At 38.0% G+C, this 26,679-nt stretch overlaps 1 protein-coding gene across 2 annotated transcripts in view; it reads left to right on the top strand.

Moving 5' to 3' along the window:
* The window catches only part of LGR5 (leucine-rich repeat containing G protein-coupled receptor 5), a 56,234-nt gene that overhangs the window by 3,703 nt on the left and 25,852 nt on the right, over positions 1 to 26,679 (top strand). The window contains exons 2-4 of one of the 2 annotated variants that reach the window (XM_010139196.1): positions 591 to 669; positions 15,313 to 15,384; positions 16,955 to 17,026. In XM_010139196.1, coding sequence (XP_010137498.1) covers positions 608 to 669; positions 15,313 to 15,384; positions 16,955 to 17,026 — 206 coding nt within the window. In that variant the 5' untranslated portion in view covers positions 591 to 607. Of the gene's footprint in view, positions 1 to 580; positions 670 to 15,312; positions 15,385 to 16,954; positions 17,027 to 26,679 lie in introns of those variants that run through there. The other variant, XM_010139197.1, reaches the window with a different exon arrangement.

The raw sequence follows: 26,679 nt of genomic DNA, 5'->3' as shown, positions 1-26,679 counted from the left end.
AAAAAGGAACGTTTATTATTTAAAAATATATTGTTTCTTTGACTCAAGATAAGTTGGACTTTGGGGACACCTGAGGTGCCTAATGTAAGGCAAGGCAAATCAGTGTGACCATGCAGCAGGTTGTACAGCAAAATAAAAATGTTTTCATATTCACGAAATACAAAGAATGATGCAGATAGTGTATATTTGTACACCTTTCCCTGTCTACTTCAGTAAACCAAGTGTGCTACAGCACTACAACAACAAATATCGTAGTAGTTTTCCTTTACTACTCCAAGTAAATTTTAATACAGTACGGCGGTTTATTTAAATTACATAGACCGAAAGGGTTGTTTAGTGTTCCAGCTGATTTATAGAGCGCGATAAAACATTCCAAAATCTTTGGAAACCAGGAACATGCTACAGCCTGTATTTGGTTTGACAAAGCTGTGTTCGTATGAAAGAAGAACGTTTAATGTGCTAACTAGGTAATGATTCATCAGTTCTGGCAGAGGGACTAATTTTTGTTAAAGTAGTACTTAAAAATGTGTGGAATGAACAGCTGGATACCACAGTTGTGGCATGCCATATTAAGTCTCTGTCTCTTTTCCCCTACAGTGATCTCAGTATGAACAACATTACTAAGCTGCCCTCAAACCCCGTGCACAATCTCCGCTTCCTGGAAGAGCTGTAAGTATCATTGTATCCTTGATGGGCATAGTCAGCACTAGACACATTCCTGTGTTTGTCTCTCATACTTGCTGTGGGAACCAGATAAAACGGTGCAGGAAAGCTGTCAGCCTGACACTTTTGGCACATGCGGAAACACTTAGCTGAAAAAAACCCAATTGCTTGTGATTCTGGAAATGAACTTATAAAAGAGTTACCGTGAGGCTACAACTTCTCTAAGCAGAGACAGAGCCAAACAAATTAAAATTTTTAAACAAGGGCTGTTTAAAAGAGCTGGATTGCTTTTTGGAAATAGTTAAGCAGCAGGATATTAAAAGTTTGAATACTGGCTCATGTTTATTAAAATCGCAAGTAAAGCTATAATCAAAACCAAAACCTGCTGCCTCGTTCTGCCTGTGTCAAGGACAATTGAGTCCACATTTCATAGTATCGAGGCTTCTTGCACTAATCACTTTTAATTACTGTTTCCTTACTCTTAAATTTAGCATCCTCTGAAGGCTGACTATAAAATGCAGATTCCTGCAAAAAGCTTAGTTATGCTATCTAGGACGTTCACTAAAGGGAAAAAGTACACTGCGAAAACTAGCTAATCAAGCACAACATCAAAAGAGGAATGTTGGTTTGAAGTGATGGTGACTAACCAAAAGTGAAAAGTATTGTGATTCATGAGACCTGGATTTGGCAGTGACCCTAGTTATAAAGGCCCAGGCTTGAAAGTAAATTTTGGTTCCTGAGAAGTGGTGGAGACTCTGTAACTGATGCACCATAGATCTTGTGGGAAAAAGCTGGCATCTTCATTTGCATGAGTAACTCTAAAAGTTGATTAAAAGAATTGCATAGGCATCCAGTCTCTTATGAAATGTGGTTTATAAGCTTTTAAAAGTGAAAACCTCAGTTTTTATAGCACGTTTAGCTGCTAACACATCATAAAACCCACGGAAGATATGCAAAGTCATGGTGCTGCGCTTCTTGCAAAGACATGGTCTATTTTAAGCTATGAAATGTGTAAATCCTCTGCAATTTAGGTGGGTATTGCACTGACACCAAACTTTTGGTGTCCTTGCTAAGACTTACTTGAATTTTGTCACCTGGTCTTTCCGGGTGACATCTCTGGGGGAAAAAAAAAAACAAACAAAAAACCCCCCAAACCAGAAAGGACACCATTTTGTAATGCTAGCTTTGAACAATACGCTATTTGCAAGCAGATTTTCCTGTCTCATTTTAATTACTGGCAGTATTTGTATTTGGAGTGCATTATTTTAATTCTCTCTCTTCCTTTACTTCTTTTCTTGGGTTATCATTATCTGTGTTGCTTGTTGGTGCAACTTTCAAATAACATACAGATATGGACATAACAAGGAGAGGTGTCACGCTCCAACTGTTAGCAGTATCAAGTGAATGAACTCAATACTGGCTTCTGTTTATTAAAGTTATGAGTATTTCTGAAAGTTGATTTAAAGAATTGACTAGGCATCCAGCCTCTTCTGAAATATGGTTTATAAGCTTTTAAAAGTGAAAGCTTCCTGTTTCTTATAGCACATCTAGCTGCATGTTTAGCTTCATGAAGTGAATCATGCCACCAAAGACCCTACTTGTGGATTTTTGCATCATGTTCATGTTTGCTTGTCCAGATTCCTGTCAACTGCAATAACCCTACTAAAAGCTTACAACCCAAAGATTTCTCTCCAACTATTAAAGAAAAGAAGAAAACCAAAAATATAGGCTTTTCCTGGAAGGAAGCCAAGTTACCTTCAGTCTTTCATTTTACTGACCAAAGTTAGATGACCCTGGTAGTGAGAAATGTCCCTCCTTAAGAAACTGTTCAGCAGTCTACTTCATGTTCCTGATCACGACTTTTGGAAGTGTTTTTGCCTTATTCTTGTGTTGGGCCTCCCTTTGCTAAACCATTATCTTTATAACCCCCCTTTCCAAATTAATTACAGTCCTTCATTGCTGATAGTACCAGAAAAATATTTCTTTACTATGTTTTATTTTACATATACCCAGTCAGCTCCTCTGTGGGTTTCACACAAGCCAGTCATTTCAATTTCTCATTAATTGTGATGCTATTTTGTGAAGCCCTTCCGGTTTGTATTCAGTTTTCAAATAAGCATAAAGAACTGAAGCCTTTGAAGAGGTGAAGCAACTGATTACTTCTTCTTAATGCAAATTCAAACCCATTGTGCTGAGAGATTCTTCAGTGTTCAGAGGCACGTAATACAATTCAGCCTAGTATTACATAGAAAAAAGTATAGACAATGGAAAGGGAACTGGATATTCAATCTTGAAGTAGGGGGTAACAGCCATTGTAGTTCCCATGCTCCTCTGTGTTCATTCTGAGCAGTGATTGTACATATGAAAATTCTTTTGCCCATACCAGAGTGGTGGCATGACTTTTATTCCCAGCTTACCTGGGAATTCTATGTTTTGTTTATGTGGCTTCATTAAAAGGGACTGTTGCAAAATATGCCTTGGCTCATAATGCAGACGTTGTAAAAATAAGATTTTACAAGTTCTTGATACCAAAGCAATGTTTCCATGAAATTAAGGTGGATCTTAGAAGTGTCTATCTTTTCTTTGAAATAGAACAACAGCAGAAGCTTAAAATGCATTTTTTAGTGTTGAAAAAAGTGTTACCAATCCCTTTATTAGAGGTCTGTTTCAAAAATCTGATAAAAGCTAACGATTGATCCACTGACTTCTGGCTTAGATGTTATGTTCTAAATGCATGATTTGGCAACATTGACAAGTCATTACCCAGAAAAACTGAGATTTTATCAAGACAGTTAAACCAATTTTTTTGATTCTGGAGCAAGGATATATAAGCCAAGTCTCTTCAGCCAATTCTGACCTTTAGGCTGAATCTGATCCACTCTTCCAGCCAAAGTTAGACTCCTCTGCAAGCAGCATTCTTGCAGTCCTCATGATCATGCCTAGTATTTATCCTTAACCAAGGACTTTGACCACCAAAGTACATGTTGAAACTATGCTGTATTTTGGAGGTGCATGTTCCTCTAAAAATTTTGGAAAACACTGGAAAACCGAACTGTTTCTAGCTCCCAAAAAGTTTAGATTTGACCAAGATCTTTTATTCATGAAAACAAAGGGCCTTTCAGGCCTAATTTTCTCTTAAAGTGCATATGATAGAACTCCCACCAAGAAAGAAGTTTATTTTGGCTGCTTGATTATCAGCAAGTTGCTCTGCATGAACTTGTACAACATCATTAAGTCAATTTCTTCATTATAAGTTCAAAATATCTGTAGATGTTTATCAGTATGACTGAATCCAAGACTCAGTCTCATGTGGAGTGTTCCTAGATGCGTTTTATTCTACAATATGTATAGAATGCCAGTGTCAATAGAGTGGTAAGTTAGAGTAATGCATGAAAAAACAGGGTTTTTTTAAATGTGTAAAAATTACCTAGAATGGGGTTTAAGAGTTTAAAGGACAGCTACATCTGAGTGTAGACATGTCATTCTGTGATTAGTAACACTTCAAAGCAGTGCCTGAAACTGTTTTATTTTATAAATTAGTCTTTACAAAGAGTGAGGAAGAAAGCCAATAATAATTTAGAACTATTTGAATCAGACTTAACTACAGATATTACCAAGTAGATAGATCTCCACACATAAATACATATGCATATGCATAAATATATGCACACACACATGCATGCAGATACATAAGGCTTTTATTTTAATTTCGAACACAGGATCATTCCACAGATAAGCAAAACTTCAAGTGATTTTTAGTACATTGCTATTTTTCAGCAACTTAAAATAGGTGTTTTAGTAAGAGAGCAACAAAAGACTGTTTTATTACATATATTTTACCTACACAGTAAGACAGTTCCAAATAAATGCCACTTCACAAAATCAAGCAACGAAGCCACCTTAAATTTATTGCAACCTACATAGAGGTGCAAAAAAGTTTACTGATGCCCTTGTTATTTCTTAAAATAACCTTGAAGGGAAGTAAATATATGTATGAAGTTTTTTTCAGATTGATCATGGTATTACTACAGTGGTCACTCAGGCAGAAGTGCCTTTAGAAGTGCATTTTGCTACAATACTGAAGTGCTTAATTACAGATACAAAAACCAAAATGTATTATGTGAATCTTACCATGATTTGTGTGGAAATCTCTTTACACTGCAGAAGTGGTCAAGAGGCCACTGTATATGTGAAAATGAAGTCCTAATTTACCAGGCACAATCTGTTACCATCTGTTCTTATTTATTGTCTTCCCTTCCCTCTCTATTCACAATTTCTTCCTACAAAAAGGTTTTCAGAGCTGTTAATGGGAATTATGTGTTCTTTTCCCCACTGACTTTGAGTGGTGGGATCGAGCGCTCTGGTCATTTACGCCTTTAAAAACTGAGAACATTAGCTCCTGGGTCTTGTACAGTCTTTATTTTTGTGCTGGTACAGTCATATTGTGGCTAGCACTGATTCTGTACTTTTTACTATTATGTGATGTAAGCTAGTAGGTAATATGGAAGTGCTGCAGCCATAGCCCAGACCTTTTTGGAAAAAGTGGGACAGTCTTGAATTTACTTCATCAATCTTTGGACAGGTTGCTTACATACTGAAATCTTTTTCAAATGTTAAACTGCATAGATTTAAAACCCTCCAAGGCAAAAAAATAAAAATACTTCAACTGACATGCACGACAAAAGTAAAGAAGGAGTATCATGTAGTGGTTTCAAACTGTCACTTAAATAGCAGTTTTATGGATCTTCAACAACTGATTTTAGTGGAGCTTTTCCTGGTGGAAGTTGTTTTGTGCTACCTCTGTCAGCTCGCATCAAGAACTTTCATTGCTAAGTGACTTAGGATGCCATAGGTAATTTCAAAGCTGCACACAATCTAACGCATAAGTTGTGAATTCTGTTTCTTCACGTAAATTGTGAATTGGTTTCTTCACTTCATACCTGTATATATGTAGAGATGATCTGTTCAGACTATGGCACTGTGTTCGATACATGGTGTTTGTCAGTGAGAGAGAGGTACCTGTCACCAGCGACACAAGTGGCCCACGGCACTTTTTAAGTTCTGTTGTCATTAAGACGGACTTTGTTGACAACTCAGGGCTGTGGCTCCCCCGTTTTGCTTTATTACAGCCGGAGAGGCACTCAAAGTCCTGACAGAGGGAAGTGCACCAGTCATCTTGAAATTAACCAGTTGGTAAAAACAGTGGGAAGATGTTTATCTATGAGTTAATCAGCTGGAAGCAATTACGGTGGTTTTCTTCCCTCATCTTTGCGTACGCAGTTAGTTTGATTTACTAGAAAAGAACAAACCCAAATGCAATGATTCCTACTGTGTGAGACAACTGGTAACCTTTACATTCACAAAAGAAGGGCCCTGATCTTCTGGAGCTGTCACTGCCTTTGTGGCTGTCCCTTTGAGGCCACCGAAGTGAGTAGCAACAAAGAGCTCTCCCATGTGGATGTGTCAGCCTGGTACTCTCCAAACTGCCCTTTTTGCTGTCTTACCAAGAATGACAAGATGAGGAACAAAAAAAGAGAAACAACAGAGCAAATGCCTTACTAAATCAGAGCTCCTTGCATTGCTTGTTGAATAGAGTGTGCTGACAGTTATTCTGGAGATGCTAATGCAAATTGCACCAAGCAACCTTGACACTGGAACTGCTGTGCATCTGTGGTGTAAAAGGGCAGAAAGGGAGAAGGTGAGGAAGGAAGAAGATAAAAGTGAAAAAATTAAGATATGCATGCAATAGGAAACAGTAAATGTTCTAGGTTGATATCCAATAAACCTTGTCAATGCCCTTCGTTGCTCTTACTGAGTGTGTGTTGATTTTAACTTAAGTCCTACGCATTCTGTGTGTACTGCAGTATCAAGTACATAGAAATAATTTCCTTATTTTATCAGTGGCAGTTCAGCCTGTTTGTAGACTGCCTGAGCTCAGTGCAGTAACACTGCTGATACCTCCACTGTTCAATTTTCCACTTGCTTAGGATTAGGGGTAATGAATTCAGCCAGTACCATGTTTAAATCTAATAGGATCACAAACAGTAAAACCAACTTCTTCTCTCTGATTTGTTTGGTTTGGGGTTTTTTTTTTAATTTCCAAACAGGAGTAGCAATAATTTCTCCAGTGATTCTTTGGTGTTCCGTCATTGTACCACTCAGAAAATGGTAGTAGCCTCAAAATTTGGATTTACACAATTTGTGTGTTTTGCTTATCACACAGGAATGACAAAACAGCTACCACATTTTTCATCACTGATAGTTTGATCATAGTGTGTTGTACTGCAGCAGACTTCAGCCAGTTCCAGTTATTAATGATTATTATTATTAGTTCTTACATTTACTGATGATACGGCACTACTGGGATGATACTGATGCTACCACTTGGAAGATCCAGCCTATGAAATGTGATCTATATGATCCTCCATTTGTTGTTCCATCTTGCTGTAACACTGAAACACTGAGAAAGGAGTTTTAACAAATTTAGGAACGTTCTGGGAGTAGCAATTTGGTTACAGCATTCTTCAAACAGAGAAGTTAGGTCTCTCACTGGTTATATACTGGGGATCCACTGCTGGCAGTCAGAGTGGAGTTTCCAGGCTGATGTTGGAGTACCTCCTAACAGCTGGCCTTGCTGCAGTCAGAAGGCACGTACCTGGCTGCCTGTTTAGCAGAAGGGCCCTGTTGGAGCCCTGTAGAAGGGCTCTGCCTTCTTCAGCGCTGAGAGCAGAACAGCTTGTTCTCAGCACTGGCCGTGGACAGCTTCACAAAGGGAGAGATCAGTTGTCTTTAACAGTTATTGGATCACACTCATGCCAGGTGCAGAAAGAGTATCTGCCTTTTATAAATAAAGAAATAGTACATTTTAGACCATATACTTAACTGACAAAAATCTGTGATCTGTTTTATCAAAGCCAGCTCAAGATCAAATACACACTGATTTCATTCCAACTGCTTGAGGTCAGTTGGAGTTATTCCAGTTTACACCCTATGAGAATTTGGCATATGCATTTTAAAAGGCAATTAGGCCCTAAAGCAAAAGCAGACTGTGTTGTGTTTGAATTTTCAAGTAAACTGTAAGTAGTAATAAATACAATATACAGCAAAAATTACAACTTGCACAATCCCCTTTTTTAAAGAAAAATATCTTTACATTTTCTTCTTTGATCTCTCTGAGCATCACATTTTTTAATATATCATTTGACCCACATTTCTTTTTATATTACTATAATCATTGCAGTTTTAATTGACATGACAGATTGAAATATAAAAAGATAATTAAAATACAGAACAACATTTAAATTCCTAGTCTAACAAAGTATTTCCTCAAAAATATTTTGAAAAATATATGTTGATATCATCCATTAATTAACACAGTACTTAATCACTCATTAATTCATACAAGTCTACTGCATTGGCCCAAGAATAATCACTAGTAAATATTGAATCAAACTTGTATCTCGAAGTTTTAGTTGATTTGGGGTAAGTGCTTGTGAGTATCCATATTGTCAAAGCTTTTTTGATGTAAGAAGCAAGAACATTTTTACCTATTTATGTTATTTGTCTTACCTATTTATAGATGTAAGCGTAAGCTGAAGAAAGTTATGGTTGTAGAAACATAAATTATATATTGGCTGTATATTTATATAGTTGAACTAAACATATGTGTGGTCGTGTGCTTGTTTACCTTTGATTAAGTTTGACAGAAAACAAAATTGAAGCAAAAGACTCAAGACTGATAATTCATCCTTGAACAGAAGCAATTTTTTCTATCCAGAAGGAGTTGTTTTACAAAAAAGATTTGGAAATTTATGTTTTCCTGTTATATTTCCACGTTGTTTCTCCACAAACAGTCATTTCCTTTATTAGAAATCGGTACTAGTGCTATTGGTACAACTCCAAGAAGAGTAAATTACCAGCAAATATGATACTGAGGTAGGATGCAAATGAGACTTCTCTTTCTCCTTGTGTCAGCACAAATTTTTCCACAGGCATTAATGAGACTAAGATTTCACCACGGATCTTTATCAGTTATTCAGAACAATTATGGCAGTTGGAGAGGCAGATCAGGCTTTTAAAAAAGAAGTTTCAAATTACCAAAGAGAATTCTTTTGTCAGTACCCAAGGTATAAAAGCCACAGTCCACGAAAACATGAATTTTAAGGGAATTTTCTACATGGCACATTTTCTAGTGTTTTAGCACGAAATTCAGGAAGGTTGGTACCACATAGTGGCAGAATTGTCCCAGCTGTTGAGGTTTTTCACTATCTCAGGCCTTCTGTACTTTCAATTTCTATTCGTAAAAGCAAAGATTTTTTTCTCACTAGTCTCTAGGTTTTTCTATATAATTCCTTTTCAATGTTCTGTCTGGAGAATTTGTAAGTTATAGTATATTATGTAGCAAATGAGGAATGAAATGTCTGTTTTCCAAGAAAACAGGCAAATATAAAACTAACTAAATTGTGACATGATTGATGTTAACCTACTCATCTTTAATCATACACACATATATATAAACAAGTTCATGATAGCATTCTTTTAGCATGTGCAGTCTTTGCTCTCATTCCTTAAATAAAATGAGCAAACCAGTTAGTGAACAGAAGTAAAATGCAGAGTCAAAGGAACATCAAGGCAAGGTGGTAGTTCGCAGAATTATTTTTGTAGAAATCCCTCGGTATCTTTGCACAGTTGAAGGATGATTTCAGATTGCACTCACAGTTACATTCTGTATAGGATATTGCAGTGCATGATTAAATATAATGCAACACAACTGATGCAGTGATGTAGAACCTACTCTGTATGAAAGGGCATGCACTGCAGCTAGTCTAGAAAACATGGAGTCAGTTTGGTATTGCTATTATAGTTTACTGACATAATGATAAAGAGTCCAATATGTTTATCATAAATTTCAGTGTGATGCAGTTCTACTTCACTGTATCTGTTCTGAAATAGAATTACAACATATTTCACTAGTTTTTCACTTCTTGATGGTGGAGCTTGACTCCTTTCACACTGCATATTCCTGTCATATGTTGAGCCATGCCAATGTCAGGAGTGCCGTCTATTCTGCATTTCAGCACCTTGCAAGATGTATCAGTAACTTGTTCCAGAAAATTCCATTGTGCTAATCCTGTTAGAACATGGCATGAATATTAATTAATGTAGACGTATGCTTTTTCCCAAGGAGACTATTGTGTTCCTTTCATGCCCTTCCTATAGGTTTGATATTACTCGATTTTGAAATACACATTACAGGTGCTTGTTCAGCATTTGCTAGACCAGATCTTGCTCAAGCAAAGAAGAAAAGCAGCCACTACCCATATTGTACTGTCACCATCTGCTGCAGACGAGTAGCTGAGTTAGATTTGCCACAGCTTCTTTCTGCAGTTAGTGGAGAGGTGCTTTCTTTATTAAATGCCACAGTTTGTTAGCTGTAGAGAGAAGGCCTTTTAGTGTTCCAAGTTCACCTCTATCCCAGCAGATAATGAGGAGATACTTGATACCTGGCAAGGCTTGTCCTGAAGCAGAAAACATCCATGCACAAAATAGTTTTGAGTTGGTGAAGAGAAGTTACTGAAGTGGAAGTGTAAAGGAAATACTTGACTGTGCTGTGTTACAGCTTCATGTTTATTTACTTCTTTCTGAGGAGCAAAGTTCTTCTTTTCAGACACCAGCAACAATCAAAGGAAAAGAAACCAAAACAAAACAAAATATTTCTGATCATTTTCAGAGCTTTCTGTTGGTGTCTCATTATTTGTGTTGTCTTTGGAAATGCTCTCCTACCTTGGTGACACCACCATTTCTCAGATCTGTGATACTACAGGAGAGCTCAGAATACACGGAAGAGGTAAACAGATGGGGAACACTCAAAGGAGAGCCCAGACACACCTTTTCTTAAATCCAGCCATAGGCCATGAACCTGACTTGCATCACTGCAGCTATTCCAACAGAGAGCAGAGATCACCAGCTGGGCTGAATTGTGTTGAAAGGTGTTTTATAAATTTCTGCCATTTGAAAGGATGGAGGCTATGTGCTTTTCTCTGCTCATTTATTTTACATCTTTTAGAAAGAAATATAAAGTAGTATAAAAATTTAGCCTATGCTTAAGCCAAAAGGATCTTAGTATCTTGACTCCCACAGTGGCAAGTACAGGTACTGAGGGAAGCATGTAGTAACACTTCCCCATTAACTTTTCCAGCCTCCATTAATTTGCAAGATTTTATGAAGCAGCGTAAGTAAAATCTAGTTCTAAAATAACGTAGCTGTAAACAGTAGTGTGTACTAATGCTGTGTACTTTTGTTTATTTTTTCATTAAAGAATCATAATATCGTTCAGATTGGAAAAGACCTTTAAGATTGAGTCTAACCGTTAAGCTAACACTGGCAAGTCCACCACTAAACCGTGTCACTAAACATGTTTCAGCCTGAATGTACTTAATGAGATGTTTCTAAAATAATGTCAGAAATGCTGGAAATAAAAGAAATAACTTCTAAAAATTTAAATTCAAAGTTGTTCAAACAATATGAGCCAGGCATTTGGTTATGTAAGCTGTATAAACAAACTAGTTCATTCCTGTTCTCAAATCAATAACTAAATGCTGAACTATAGAGACAGATAGTATGTCCATCCTCATCTGTTCAGGGAAAGCAGTGTTTACCCATCCAGACTAAAATCACTACCCGAAGTCCATCCAAAGTTCAATAAAATACTGGGCAGCTTCCCTCAAATAATTTAAGGTAATGGAAAACAAAATCCCTGAAGCAGAGAAGAGTAAGCCCTGGTAGATACCTGATAGGTACTGTAGTGTCAACAAGGGGATTAATTTTCCCCTATCCCAAGACTGAGAATAGAAACACGGCAATAGTAGAAAAAACCCTCAAGGAAGGCTTTAAAAATTATCAGGAATAAATAAGCCAAACTTAATGAGCTTTGCAGCATGCCTTGAAAAACTAGTGTGCTAACTTTCATCCAAGAATATTGAAAGAATTAGACAACGATCCCCAAGAATCATTTCTGCTGATTTTTACCAAATACCACAATGCTGGGAAATTCCAAAGGCCTGGGAAGATGCTACTGTCATGCCAGTGTTCAGAAGTGGTCTCATGAAGCATATTGGGAATAGATAGGTGGTTTGCCTGAAGTTGGTTCCACAGAAAATCATGAAAAGAGTGTAATGAGAAATAATTTATTATGGTAACTGAAGGTCAGGCAACATCATTACATAGAAAACAATTGTTGCCAGGTGTCCACTTTTTCTGACGTTGTCAGTTTGCTTGGTGAGAGAACTAAACAGATATACATGTATTTTGGCATTTGTGATGTATTCGATATGTGTGGAGCTATACATGATGAGTATGATCTGCTGCTGCACAAGCAGAGGAGTATCATACCAGATAGTATTAATCACTCTCTGCAAAACTAGTGAGAGCTCTTTCCAAACCAAAAAATATTCAAAACAGGACTTCAAGAATGACCTGAGGCTTGAAAAACTCATAAGGAGTAAATGCAGAAACTGTGTCTACCAAAAAGAAAATTAACATGTGGTTTCATCTAAAGCATTTGTACAAAACCTATTTAATAATCGAGAAGTTGTGATCTAAAAGGAGAAGAAGCAGAATATAAAACAAGGGTTGGAATCTGAAACAAAACAAGAGAAAAGAGGAAAAAATTACGTCTCAGTTGAACAGTGCAGGTAGCTATCACTCAGAACAGCTCAGGAACATGGCTGAGCATCTCTGACTTACAACTCTTCGCTTCAGATGTTCCTCTAAAAGGTGTTGGAGCTGGGGCCATGCAGAAGGGTCAGGCTTTTAGGGGGGTATGTTGTGGATGGCCAGATGATCCAAATGGACCATACAGTCAGAGTGACAACAGTTTAATCTGGCAAATCTTCCCCTGATGACAATTTGACTGAAAACCTGGCCACAAACGGAAAATAGTTACATGAAAAAGTTTTAGTCATCAGAGACGAGCTCAAATACAGCCCAATGCAGTTCAGTCCCACTAAAACAATCCTGAATGTCAGCGAGATGTGTAGAATGTACAGGTGTGTCTCTGCGCTTAGGTACTTCTTTCTAAATATGTACTTCAGAGATGCCATAAAAATGTCTTGAAATTATGACAGTCCATTTTCAAAAACTGTCAAACATTAAGGCTTACCATAGAAAGCCATGATGATGCTCTGAAGCTGGGAAAAGTGAGTATTACACGTTGAAACGAAACTTTAAAGTTGCTTAGTGTCCCATTTAAATTGCTACAGTCCTGCATTTGCCACAGGGAGGAGCATGCCTGGTAAGTGCCAAAGCCATTCTCCAGGAGCTCTTAAACAGGTCTGATTTTCTCAGCTAGCCCATTTTAGGAAGAGTATTCCAGTTCAGACAGGTGGAGGAACATGTAGTGTGTTTGGCAGTTTGCATTGCAAAAATTATGAAAATTGCCACAACACAGCCACTCTTAAGAAGGGATGGTGGCCTGAAAGATCACACAGCTTGAGTCTTTAGACCTGTGGGTTTAGTTCTCTGCTCTTTATAAAGAAAGCTTTCTGTATGACACTCAAAGCAGTTACTTACAGTTGTAAGTGAAAATCTCAGTTCCTGTGCCTACTTTTTTTCCAGTAAAGTTTTGCAGACTGCTCATTTTATGGTTCATGCCAACCTCCTGTCCAGACTCATGTCCACTCCTGTCATTAAAATAACAGAGCAGAAGGGTGCTTTGAGGGTGAAGCAGTCATTAGACTTTTCAAAAAATGGTATCATAAACTGAGATCAGCATTAACTAGGTCCTGAGCCTGTACTAGTCAGTGATCCACAAATGGAACCCAGTCTGGTGTACCTAACCTAGTGCATGCCTGCTTGATCCAGCAATAACCCAAAAATCATTGCCATTTTTGTTCAGAATGAAAGCTGAAGCTGCAGAAGCCCTTCATGCATCTGAAAAAAAAAATAGGCTCAGCCTGTCAGTGCCTCACCTTGGAGCAAAAGTGAGTCAGGTTTGGTTCACTCATCTGCCTGCAGAAATTTAGGTGCACTTGTCCAATTCTCAGATGTCCGAATATCAGACTCCAGAGTACTCTAAAGTGAGAGACAAGCTCAGCAGCTCTGTCTGAAGCTGAGTGCCTCTGCAGAGAACAATTAAATTCATTGAACAGAGAGATGAAGAGCCACTTGCTCAGAGTTACAGGTCACATCACTCAGCAGGTGTGTCTGTACAGGGAAGAGCCTTTTCCACAAATTGAAAATGCCTGAAAGGTCTTTGGAGCTGGGATCCAGAATCATGTTTTCTTTCTTTCTGGCCCAACTTTTTTTACTTTGTCTATGAAAGAGATATCTAAAGAGAAGGCATGCTTAGGACCCTGTAGTTAGCTTGGGACAACTAAACTCCGAAGGAAGACAGTGTTGAAGGGCCAGTCAGTGCTGGATCTTTGGGACTGCAGTTATAAGCACCTGGCCTTTTCCTTGAACAGTATTGGCAACCTCGGTGTCTACTTCAGCACCATAGGTTCCTTTCTGGCAGCTTGTTACCTAAGGCATTTTCTGGACCTACTCCTGTGGCCTTTCCTAAGAGGCCAGAGGCCAAATCAAATGTCAACTCTGTTATCACATCAGCTGGTTTGTGGTAACTGTCTGCAGTTTTGGTGTGCAGTATTTTAGTTGATGGGAAATAGTAATTCCACTTGGCTTAACGTGGTCTGCAAATAGAAGAGAGTTGCATCATATCAACCCGCAGTTGTTGCCAGCTAACAGCAGACACCACGGCTCTACTGACACAAAGTCACTTGACACCTACCAGTCAGTTTTCCAGCTAGGGTATAGGTATCATAGCACATTCATGCTGAACTGAGATATCATCAGGAGGCTAAATGCAAGACACTGTGGAGCTGCACTGATGGGGATTATGGAAGTGGCATTATTTCACATCAAATACGTGATCTCTTTCCTAAGCACAAACCTTACAGAATGCAGTCTCTTTTTTCTTTTTTTTATGTTAGAATAACACACTTTACAGAGATATTTGTTGAACTTACCTAGATCTGTAAAATACTTTCAGGCATTCTGAGAAGGAAGATGTGATAGAAGTAAGGAAAAAGGCTCTACAAATTTAAGCAAATAGACTTTATGCCAACCCGTTACACATCTCCTCACAGGGAAAACTAGGATTCCAGCAGTACAGTAGTTTGATGGGTATTTATTTTTAAATGAACCGTGGTCATTACTATGGGTGTGTATTTTGATACTAGTGCAAATGAGTTCAATATTCACAGACATCGTACATGCACGGTTCCGGAAGTGCATTCCTGTAAATCCAGTGATGCTGGTTGTTGTCAGTATATCGGCATTTTACTTGCTGAGATTGCTCTAATCCTTAAAAAGAACAATATGAAGAATTTGATGTACATTCTAAGCCATAAGCTCAATTTGCAATGAAATTGCATTTTGTCTCTCCAGCTGTCAGTAAATCAACTGTACAGTTAAGGGCTTCTCTTTTTTTTTTTTTTAGAAGTGTATTAATGACAAAACAAGGCTCTTAAACTACTGCCTCTGGCATCAGTCACTCAAACATAGCTGTGTTGCACTTTTTAACAACCAAATTAATTCCACATGAAGAGAAAAAGTATTCACTCTTTTTCTTTTCTTTTTCAAACTTTGCAGACGTCTTGCAGGAAATGGCTTGACATACATTCCTAAGGGAGCATTTGCTGGCCTTTTCAGTCTTAAAGTGCTGTAAGTAAACTGTGTGCTGTTTGATATATTTCTGATTTCCTAAATGCTCCAGGGAACTAATTAACCAGTGAAGTTTTGATCAAGTAAATTACATATTTTGATCAGATCATTTTGAACAATTCAGTTGAAGTGAAGATACATATGAACAACATTTAATCTTTGTTTTTTCATGTAGAAAATGTTTTCCAACACAAAGGTTGGAAAACATTAATAGCATTCTAAAAACAACTTGCTCATCAGGTAGATATCTATGTACTAAATCAAAGGTAAAACTTGGTTTGGTTAATAGTTTCTTTAATTGTCTCAAAAGTTCTGATTTCAAGTCTAAAAATCTTAGTAAACTTTTCATGATCACACAAAACTGGAGGTAGATTGCCTTTTTCTTTTCTTGAGAGATGGGGGGGAAATTATTGTAGGGCAACATGTAATTTAAAAAGCAGTTTGTATTTCATATCTTCTTCTTTACAATGTAATTACTATAAGATGAAGTACAACAAATATTACAAACCCCTATTATAATTTGGAGTAATAAGATAGTACATATAGTTACTAAAATTATTAGCAGGCCGTATCTCACAGTATTTATATTAGAGGGATCCTTGCCTTTGTAAAGTTCACAGAAACTGTATTATTAGCAAGAATGCCAAACTCCTGGGGAGTATCAAGCCAATCGAGAAGCTACTGTAAGAGTATACAAAGCTCTGCTGAAAAAATATGTAAGTGGGAAAGAAGTATGAAGAGCTTCTCACTCCATCTACTCTTAAGTTGGCCAGCTGTAGCTCTTGTTGGCCTAAGGAGATTTAGGCCTGCCAAAAATAATTTCATTTACAATGAGCCATCAGGTATGCCTCGTTTTGAAGTGAGCATATACTACTTCAGTTTTACCTACATAGAGTCCTTTTACATATGTAGGAGTTGGTCCAAACAAGGATAGTAAATGGTGTGAATGAAACCGTAGTCAAAGGGAGGAAAAGATTCTTTTGGAATGGGAAGTGATTTTTCAGTCTTTCCAAGGTACATGATGTGATATTTAAGAAAATAAATTTGTCAGGTCTTTGCCTGCAATCTTCTGTTTGAGAAAATTTATTTCATTGGGAAAAATTCAACAGTTTTTACAGAGATAAAATTTTATTCCAACCAAGTCATGAACTTCTCAAACAGTTAAAAGTTCTGTTTGCTGTAGTAGCATTTTCCTAAGTACGGATTTCAAGAGTCAGTCCTTCATAGCTTTGTCCGAGTAAGAAACTGAAGCACTTCAGAAGAAAAACTAAATCGGTAGGTGAGGATAACAATTTCAGAAGCACTGGAGGCAATTAGAAGCTCAAGCCCTATTGAAAGCAAATGGAATTTATTCTTTTAACTTCCTCAGCTGCTTTGAAAATCCTGCTCAAAGCTGATATGTAGCTGTTGACAAAGCTGCAGGTATTTGTTTGCTTTGAAGAGAACTGGCATGTGACAGTAATCTCAAAGCAGAACCAGTACAAAGGAGGTAAGCTTGGAAGAAAGTTTTCAGTAGAAAGAAATTGTCTTCACTGTGTTGATTTTGGTTCTTGTGCTACTCAAAATGTAGGATGCTGCAGAATAACCAACTACGCCAGGTTCCTACTGAAGCACTCCAGAACTTGCGCAGCCTGCAGTCTCTGTGAGTATACTTGATAAATCAACTTGTAACCTTGCATGAACAATAATATGTGATTACTTATTAATTCTTAATATCACTTAATAATGTGCTGAACCAACTTTCTCTTTTAGCTGTCTTTGAGCTGCTTTTCAACAGAATTGTACTCTCAGTTAAACATCAAAAGTGACTGACTTCATTGCAGTAGTTTCATGACACCAGCAGCTTCTTTGCAGCATTATAAACTGATTCACTCTCTGAGAAGACACTCCTTGCCCTGTAATGCTTTCTATCTGTCAAGAAGAATATGGTCCCTTGAGCACTGATCTTTCCCATGGGTTTTTGTCCAGATTCTTTACCAAGGAAAGGAAAGAATCCCAAATGACTCCCTTGGGTTTTTCTCATTTGGTGTGATTTTTTTTTATTTTTAAGCAGTATAGTTTAGCAGGAAAACGCTATTAACTCACGAAACAAAGTGTACTAGAGGATGCTTAATTGTATTCTGTGCTTCAGGCAGGTCTCCGTATTTATAGTTCTTGACTGTGCTGTGTGACTCAGTGTAAAAACTTCAGTTTTAACAGAACTTATGCCAAAACTGCTAGACCAGGAGTGAGGATTGGCTGCTTCGTGGTATGAATGAAATTATTTTGATGTGCTTTTGCCCCATCACATAAAGATGGTTTTACCAGGTTGCACTTAAAGCTGACCTAGCCCACTGTCCAATCTTCAACAGTCTTCAAGCAGATGCCAAAGGAAAACTAGAAGGTTGGAAAAGAATATAGTATTACTCCTTCGGTAAACTGTCCCAGCTGCTGGAGGTTTGCAGGGACTCACTGAGCCTATTGTGGCTTCTTTGAATTTAATAGCTCTTGAAGAATTTTCTTCTTTTGTTTTGTACGGTTTGTATGGTTGCTTTTGAGACAATATAACCCTCAGGATTTTTTGTGGCAACATATCTGTTAATAAGCTAGCCCTATGTAGCTTGGTGAAATAATACCTCCTGTTATTTACTTGGAACTTACCGAAGTCCCCAAAGTGCAGCGTCAGGAGAAAGTGGAAACAGCAGGTTTTATGGACTTCTGTTACGTCTCCATTAGTCATGTTTTTCAGACTTAGGCTGCTAGGATTGTTTCTCACATGGAAACTATTCCCTTCCTCTGGTCATCCTTATCACTCTTACTGAACTTTTTTTCAGTCCTTGTGTATTTGTTTTGAGACAAATCAAGGAGGGACCAGACCTGCACAGCATGTTTGAAGTGTTTGCACATTAGGACTTACAGAGGGAAGTTATAAATGCTTTTTTGTTCTCTTTCCTACTAACTCCCCAAACTTTGTTTTACCGAATTTTTTTAACCTTTACTGAACACTCAGCTGTTATTTTCGTACTTACTACAACTGTGAGACCTCTTTCTAGTGTGTTAGTAGCTACTCAAGAGTTTCTCATGCAAGGTTTGAATTGCATTTTCCTTAAGTGCCTCACTTGACACCTATCTATACCAAAATTAATCTGCCATGTTCTTGCTCACTCAGTTGAGTATCGTGAGTTCCTTCTGCTGCACTTGCAGTTCATATTTTACAACCACAAGGCCACTCTTGCTGTCTCAGTGCAAGATGCCATAAAGTATTGTTTCCGAATTATCCACAGAATATCGTCACCTGATACAAATAAAAATTACTAGATTTTCTAAAAGATATACTAATTTTGAATGTGCAGCATAAAATATCTAGGTGATTGAAGATAGGCAGGCTCTTTGGACAGAGGAGAGTATCAGCTCTCTTCTCAGTGCTTTAGTTGACCACCTTATATTTTCACAGAATTACTTTGAAATAAAATTATTTTCCTGAAAAAGTTCCAAGATCCAAATGTGGAAGTCAATCTAGAAGTTTAAATAAATGTTCCTAGAGTGTGCTCTGATCACCAGTGCCACTGGTAAAAGTCTAGCAATGACAAGGATAGAGTGAGCATCTGTACCAAGCTATCCCATCCGCTTAGACTTAAGATGTATTGGCTGAGAAATGTACTGTGTTGAACATGCTCTTGTTTCTTTTCATGTAAAGAAGTTCCACCAGAAAGTTAACATTTTCTGCATACATTCAATTCAGCCAAAATCTAAGGAACAGAATTAATGAAATGAAATTATTTTCAGCAAAATTATGTCATCTGTATGTAACTTACCAGTACGCAGACATACATTTATACTGTATTAGCTCCCAGGTTCTTATGTCCGTCTTAAACAACATTTACCCCCTAAATATACGATGCATTTGTTAAGGTTTCTGAAGGTGAAACAGCCCTGAGAATTAATTATCTTATAATTGTTATTTGGTCAGTGCCTTTTTTCTTTATTGACCAGACACAGACTGAAATATCTGAGCCACATGCTTTTGAGGTTACGTTTCTTTCCTTTGATCTTTGAAAAAGTCATGAGAAAATGCTAGTCTAGGGACTATATTAGGTTTTCTTTCTGCTAAACAAACAAAAAAAAATCTTGCTGAGATCACATCACTCTATACACATTCTGGACCAAAACACGATAAGACATGCAAACAAGAGTTCCTTTGTTGCTCTGAAACAGACTGTTGAATTTTCAGCACAGTTTCAAAACAAAATGACAGTCTCATTCAGGCTTTGTTGCAAATATTCTTTTCCTTGGGTGAAGAAGTTGAAGAAGTAAACCAAACATAGTTTGTGTAGTCTGTGTAGAGGACTGATATTTTGTGACAGAATTTAAAACAGAGGGAGGATTGGTCAGAGGAAAGCTTTAGACAGCTGTGTAGCAGACTCAAGATGGAGTGATACGGGTTTGTACAGAAAAGCTACTATCACCTGAAAGACGATCACCAGCAAAAGAGACCTCTGAGGAAAATAAAACTATTATTCTTTTGTTTGCTTAAACGGGGTTGTGCCGGTCAGATAAAGGTGTGCACAGATTCAATTTCTTGTTTTATACAGTCTAGGAATTTTCTGTTCACAAGGTAATTCTTGCATTGGTTTCTGATTTACAATAGGAATTATTTCTTGAAACCTTTGAAATAGCAGGAGTCTTTTCAAGAGTGTAATTAAGAGGTTAAAAGCCTTTACAAAGGCAATTCCTGTAAGATAGCAACTTATTGTATATACTGTGTTTAGCTATGCAGGTGGCATGATTCCTGAAAGCCTTGTTAACCCTTTACTTTAGGTTAGTATAGATGTGAAAAACTGAAAATGGGTCACAGGACTCGACTCTCTGCCTTCTGTGCTTTTAGTTAAGAAAGGCAGTCGTGGAGAGTAAGCCATACTAAATACCTTGCTACCTTAATCAATGTGAAGAATATTATGTTAAAATAATTTTTATAGGAGTGTACATATATAATTCTGTGTCATTGTGTGTATACATGCACAATACATGAGTATATATATGCACAGTATATGGGTGTATATATGGGCACACACAAGTTTTCCTTGTTCACTCGTAATGCAAATTCATCACGATTTTTTGCACAAAAAGGTATCTCTGGAGTATATACTCTCCTTATTATCTAGTTTCAGGCTCACAAATTACAGTATAGATATCAATATTGATAGATACATTAATTGATGTTAGATGGTCTGTGGCACACAGAACAAGAACTGAGATGTTGCAGGAACAAGCAACATTTTCTTCTACTTGCTTGGTCAAATTGTAACATTGCTGGCACGTGGAATGATGTGAGAAGTTTGAGTGATAAATATGCATAAATTTCTTAAGGCTTGACCTACCTCTAGAATAGATCAGCCTTCTTCAGACAGCAGACATTACTCGTTGAATGCTACAAAATGAGAAATGGGCATTAAAAAACCAACAAACCGAAAACCGCTAAGATTTGTGAATTTCATCTTCAAACATATCTATGAAAACCTTTATAATGTTGCTTCAAAACAAACAAAAACCAAAATGCTTTTTTTCTGTGACTGAAGCAAAAAATAAGATTATACAATATTTAAATCTTCTCCAATTTTATAAAAGTCTGTTCAACAGTGAACAATAGTGACGTGCTACTTTGATTAATACATGAGTTAAGCTACCAGAGCTTGGGCAATGACTGCATAGGACTCCAGTTCCCTTTATGGCAGGACAATTACAGGAAGTAACCAGAACTTGTTGATTTTGAGATGTGTTTTTGATCTCAAAGTTCAGCAGAAGGACATTTTCAACTTACTATACGCACTATAATTTTCCTCTGAAATGTAGTGTGAATATGGTTTGTGTGGATTATTAATCCTAACAATTCAAATGTCATTTATTTCTGTTAAGCCAAAACAGGGAAAATATGTTTGCAGGTACCATAACTGAAAGGGGGAACACACAATCACTGATATGTCACTACTTAGATCTTGGCAGCAGAGTTTGAAGTGTCACTTGAATACTAACTCCCCTGGTGAGCAAATGCATTTCTTTAGAACCAACTATAAGCAGATGGTCTCTGGATTTTGAGCTTCCCACAGCATCAATATCTCCATTCTGCTTTTAGATCAAGAAGCCTTTTAGTGATTTTGAATGTACCTGTATAGCCCGAAAAGCTTTTTACATATGTATATTGATGTGTTTTTCAAATATCGTTATTAATTCACAGCTTGTTTTCTGTCCAACTTCTTTCATTTAATGTATGTCTTTTTTAAATAGTTATCTTTTTCTCTAGTGTAATTGTCATTTCTAATGACATCCCTTATATACAGGAATTGGCATATAATTTAAGTATTTTTGAACAAAAAAAGACTGGTAAAACAGGCAATGACATATCAATAATTTTTTTCTTTTTTCCCTGAACACATTAACACAAATTTTATATTACTGACAACCAGTAAGTTGCAGGTCTCCATTTGCAATTTTCACTAAATAAAGGAGGAAAGTGTAACTGGCATTGCTATGGCAAATCAAAGCTTCTGCTATTCTTTTATTTGGACTATTGTAATACAACCCAGTGCAGTGAATACTACAAATGAAACTTCAGTCCTTATTTATTTTCTTGTTTAGACATCATTGTTAATGAACAGCTGTAACTGCTGAATTGTCAGACACAGAAACAGGCAAAATCAAGAGCAGACCAGGTGCTATCTCACTGCCCATGCCAAACCAGTCATGAAGGACATTTAAAAGCAAGCATTTGTATCACCTGCTTTCATTCCTGTAAAATTTAAGAGGACTTTTACTTTAATAGTGGAAAACAGGGCAGAATATAACATAGCCCATCTTCCAAATAAATAAACCATCTTTACTCTCTTAACAACCTACAAAACAGGAATTTAGTGAAGCAGATTAATTTGACTTTACGAGTAATGAGAAAATAGTATCAATGAAATTTGATTTAAATTTCCTAACAGAATTTGTGGATTTCTTAGATTTTATTTTTAAGCTATTTTGGTGTTTGTGGAGCACCTGATGGCGACACCGAGTTTTACATAAAAGATTATCTAGAAAATGTCTCGGATATTCTTAATTCCTTGGCTGGAACAGGTCATCAAATGGATTTTTCATCTTCTCCTTACTCCTCAAAATATTTGACTTTTCATGAGAAGTTTCATTTTTAATCTGAACAAATAGTTGAAGACTTTGAGGGCACAGAGTTCTGAAATGCAAGTTCAGGCTGAAATTAAAAAGCCTTTTTTTCAGAAATGTTATCTTTGTAGATTTTTTTTTCCAGCTTGATGCCTGTGTTCATAATACTAATTTTTAGTTAAAAGGCAAAACTACTTTGATGAAATCAAAGAGAACAGTACCAAGAGAACTGTTTTCATGAAAACACAGGAGCATTAGTTGTGGTTTTCCATGTCACACCCTATGATAATGAAGCCTACAGAGCCATTATCCTTCTTAGGAAGTTAGGTACCTCAACATGTACCCACAAACTCCCTGAGGAGGAATTTCCCACAGTTTAAATCAAGGTGATATGTACCCATGCAGGTGTCTGGACACATCCACAAAGATGTCTCAAAACACCTCGTTTTATTGCATGCCTTAACCATCTGAGCTACAAGAGCCCTAGGGTGCACTAGATAACTAGAAGAGTGGCTGAAACATGGAGCGCTAGTACAGTATCAGACGAGCCGTCTCAGTCAAGGACACTTTTCTAGTTTGATAAGCGGCTGGGATAGAGGTGCTAGGGTCTCTAAAATGCATGTGATAATTCTGGTTTTGGGGTTTTTTGTGATTTTTTTTGCATGCAGTCCGTAAGTCAATCACGTGTAGGGCCAGTTGCTTTCAAAGTGTGGTACAAATAGGCTGAACTAGGTGAGCAATTCCAGGCCACTGGGTGCTGGTTTCTGTCATCCAGTAGAAGCTACTAGGCATCTCATTCTTTTCTGTCTTCTGAGTGATCTCAAAAGCGGGTTTTTTTTTTTTATCACATTTGGAAAGGACAGACAAATTTCTCAACCTCAGAACCACCAGCCAAAAATCATCCTGCATGGCTGAAGTCCACCACGATATGCACCACATGTAGGAGAAAGACAAATAGGTGCTGTTGGAGTGGTTAGCGGTACAGGAGCGCACACTACATTTCCAAGGAGATCCTCCTCCTGGGCACCACCTCCTGGCACAAGCTGTGGCTACAGCCAGCCCAACAAAGCAAACAGTGCTTTCAGAGTGCTCCCAGGCACTGGTCATGACCATCTGTCCTGCTGCATTGTTAACAGGGTCCTTGGCACACTTTTGACCCGTGCCAGGTAATATTTGCCTGAACTGTTCCCGGGAGCTATCTGGCAGTTCGCACACCCCTGGGACTGTCCCCAGTAGGTGTTCTGCATACAGGTACCTCACTTAGGAGGCTAGGAGAGGTCACTAACGTAACACAGACCCTCAGGACCTGAGAGTGTTCCCAGCCGCACCAAAAGTACTGGCGTAGCTATGGACTCCTGATCTGTGTCAGTGGCCAGATTCCTAGGATAACCCAACAATTCCTGATGGCTCCTACTTTTTCCCACCTCTGGGGATTGGGGTACCTAGAGTCAGAGCCATTCTTCATATAAACGTAGCATTGCAATTGGAGGTCTGGTGCAACATGCTAGCATCCTGGCGCACCGTCTTGAATGCGGGTTTACCAAAACATCTGAGCAACACATTTAGTTACGAAGAGAAGCACTAAGGATGGAAAGTCCCAGGGCTGCGGACACCTCCTTCTGTAAAACTGAGTAGTGGGACAGAAACAAATGCTCTGAAACTGTGACTTGCAACTTTTCTTTTTTGCTCTTGCCGTTGCCACACAGGGTTCTTTCTATCTGTCCTGTAGAAGCCCACACAAGGGCAGAGATGAAAGTGAGCTGTAGGAACTGCTGTACTGGTGTGTTTTAATTAAGCTTTTGCAATAGTCCTAGTATTTTTCCCTGCAGACTGAAGGGGATATCCTGCATAAAGGGCTATGTTTGAAAAACATGGCTCACAATAGCCAGCTATATTCTCATTAGATCCACTTTACAGAGCCAGTTTCTATGTCACTTGCCATTACTTGTATGAGGCTATAGTCAAACTCCTGTGAACACACCCTTGAGAGGGTCCATGTCACCACACACTAGCAAAGATGGTGGGGCTGTAGGTGCCCATTTTACCCTCCCCAGACAGGCCAGGTGCCTGATCCCTGCCCCACACCTTGTGGTGAGGCTTGGTTGTGGCTCCTGCGTAACAGAGCCAGGTCAGGAGAAGAGGAAGGTGGTAGAAGGGGGTGGAATGCACCTCTTCTTTAATCCAACATGCCCAAAATCAGTCCTCGTATGCTCTCACTTCTCTTTCTCCCCTACCTGTTACATATAGCCCCTTTTCATTTGGTTTTACCTCTCCTATTTTAAACTTAAATGTCAGAAGAAACATTTTGTCCTTGACTTCTTTATCTGTCTTTGTGGCTTTCCTCTGAGCCCTTCATTGTGTTTAGGCCCTCATCCATTGCAGGAAGAGGCAATCCATGTAGTAGCTGTTTGTTTCAGAGGAGAATGACCTGGGAGAGATCTCCTTCCCAATCCCGTATCTAGCATTTGATTTAGCCCTGAATGAATGAGCAAGACACTCCAACAAGACATTAGGAATTTATTGATCACAAGGTACATCCAGTACCTTGAGCTGGGCTTGCTCTTGAGAGAAGACTCAGAATAAGGAAAAAATATATACTCTTAGAAACCTACCAGTGATACAAAACTAAGTATCCAGTCATATTGAATTGATCAAAAAATGTGAAATAAATCTTTTTCAAAACGGCTTACCTTCACCTGTTTTATAGCGCCAATAAATGAGTCCTGCTTACAATTCTATATGAATAATACCTTTTCATAATTTATGCATATGGTTGTAACATTCACAGGATGCCGCAGGAGACACCAGTGAGATACAGTCCGCATAGCTCAAACATTTGCTTTGACAGGACTGGACATTTTAAGTGAGCTCATGGTGAATTTCATAATGGCTGCTTTACTTACGTGCTGCCGATCAGAAGAGATCAAGCATGTCTGCTTCCCTAAACTGGCTCTCTCTGGAATATAATAGCAGCTTTCAAACTCACCATGTTATCTATCTATCTTTCAATTATAAATAGGGTCACATTTGTGAGTTAATGGGTTTATTCCTGGAAGTGCCAAAACTTTGATCAACACATGTAAAACAGTTGGCTGAAAACAGTGATTTTGGTCAATGCTTTATAGATCAGTTTGCAGTACCTACAGTATGACAGGAAACATAACCACTGCTGAAACCATTTAGTATCTGCAAGAGGGAAAATGGTACTTGGAAATTTTAGAAAGATTAGATAACAAAAGAGCACTTGAGGCAGTATTTCTTACGAGCACTTGCAGGCTGTGTAATCCAGTTACAGGACCTGCAGCACAAATCATTGTTGCTTCTTGATTTCTTACAAGCTTTATTTCAACGGTAATTCAACTACCTAGAATTTCATTTATATTACAGCAGTTGTGTTTTTATTTCTGTGTTGTGTATTTTGGTAGTATAGCCAGTAGTGGGTTTAGATTTGGAAACTTCAGCTATTAAAAAAAATCAGTTCCTTAGGGAACTTTGGTACAGAATATTGGTAAGATAAAAATCCTGGTCTCACTGACGACAGCAGAAATACTGCCATTTCAGCCACAGGATCACATACAAACAACTGACTTGGCTTCACCACACAGCCGGGCATCCTCTGAGTACCTCCTGTGGAGTCAACGGGGACATCAGAGCTGCACAGGCAGGCTTCATATTGAACAAAATGTTAACTGTAATACAGGAACACATTTAGTTTGAATAAAGCCTCCATTCTTTAATCAGGGTAACTGTCAAACTAAGGCAACTGTAACTTCTTAGTTTACATACCAGCATCACCCAGGGAAGAAATTTACTTCTGACTGAACACAAAGAAACCTCATCTACTCATTCAAATTATACCTTATTTGAAAACACAGGCGTAGCATGGTTCTTGCCTGGGGAATGGGGGAGGTACAGCATGCTTAGTATTTCTAAACATTTCCAAACTCACCCATTTGTTGACAGACCCTTGAGTTATTTTGGAAGCTCTGTCTCTGCTGCCTGCCATGTCAGTTATTATATTGAAAATTTAATTGTACAAGGGCTTTGACACTGAACTTTATAAATTTGTTCCAACTGACCTTGTCTCAGTTATTTGCCAGCCTGGCACGCAGCCTTAGCAGTCATTATTTGTTCTCATGCAGTAGGTAGGAGCAGCATGGA

This window comes from Buceros rhinoceros, unplaced genomic scaffold, assembly GCF_000710305.1.
Source record: "Buceros rhinoceros silvestris isolate BGI_N320 unplaced genomic scaffold, ASM71030v1 scaffold47, whole genome shotgun sequence".
NCBI classification, from domain to species: Eukaryota; Metazoa; Chordata; class Aves; order Bucerotiformes; family Bucerotidae; genus Buceros; species Buceros rhinoceros.
Note: the sequence above shows the minus strand (reverse complement) of the source record. Positions and strands in the feature narration are given on the sequence as shown.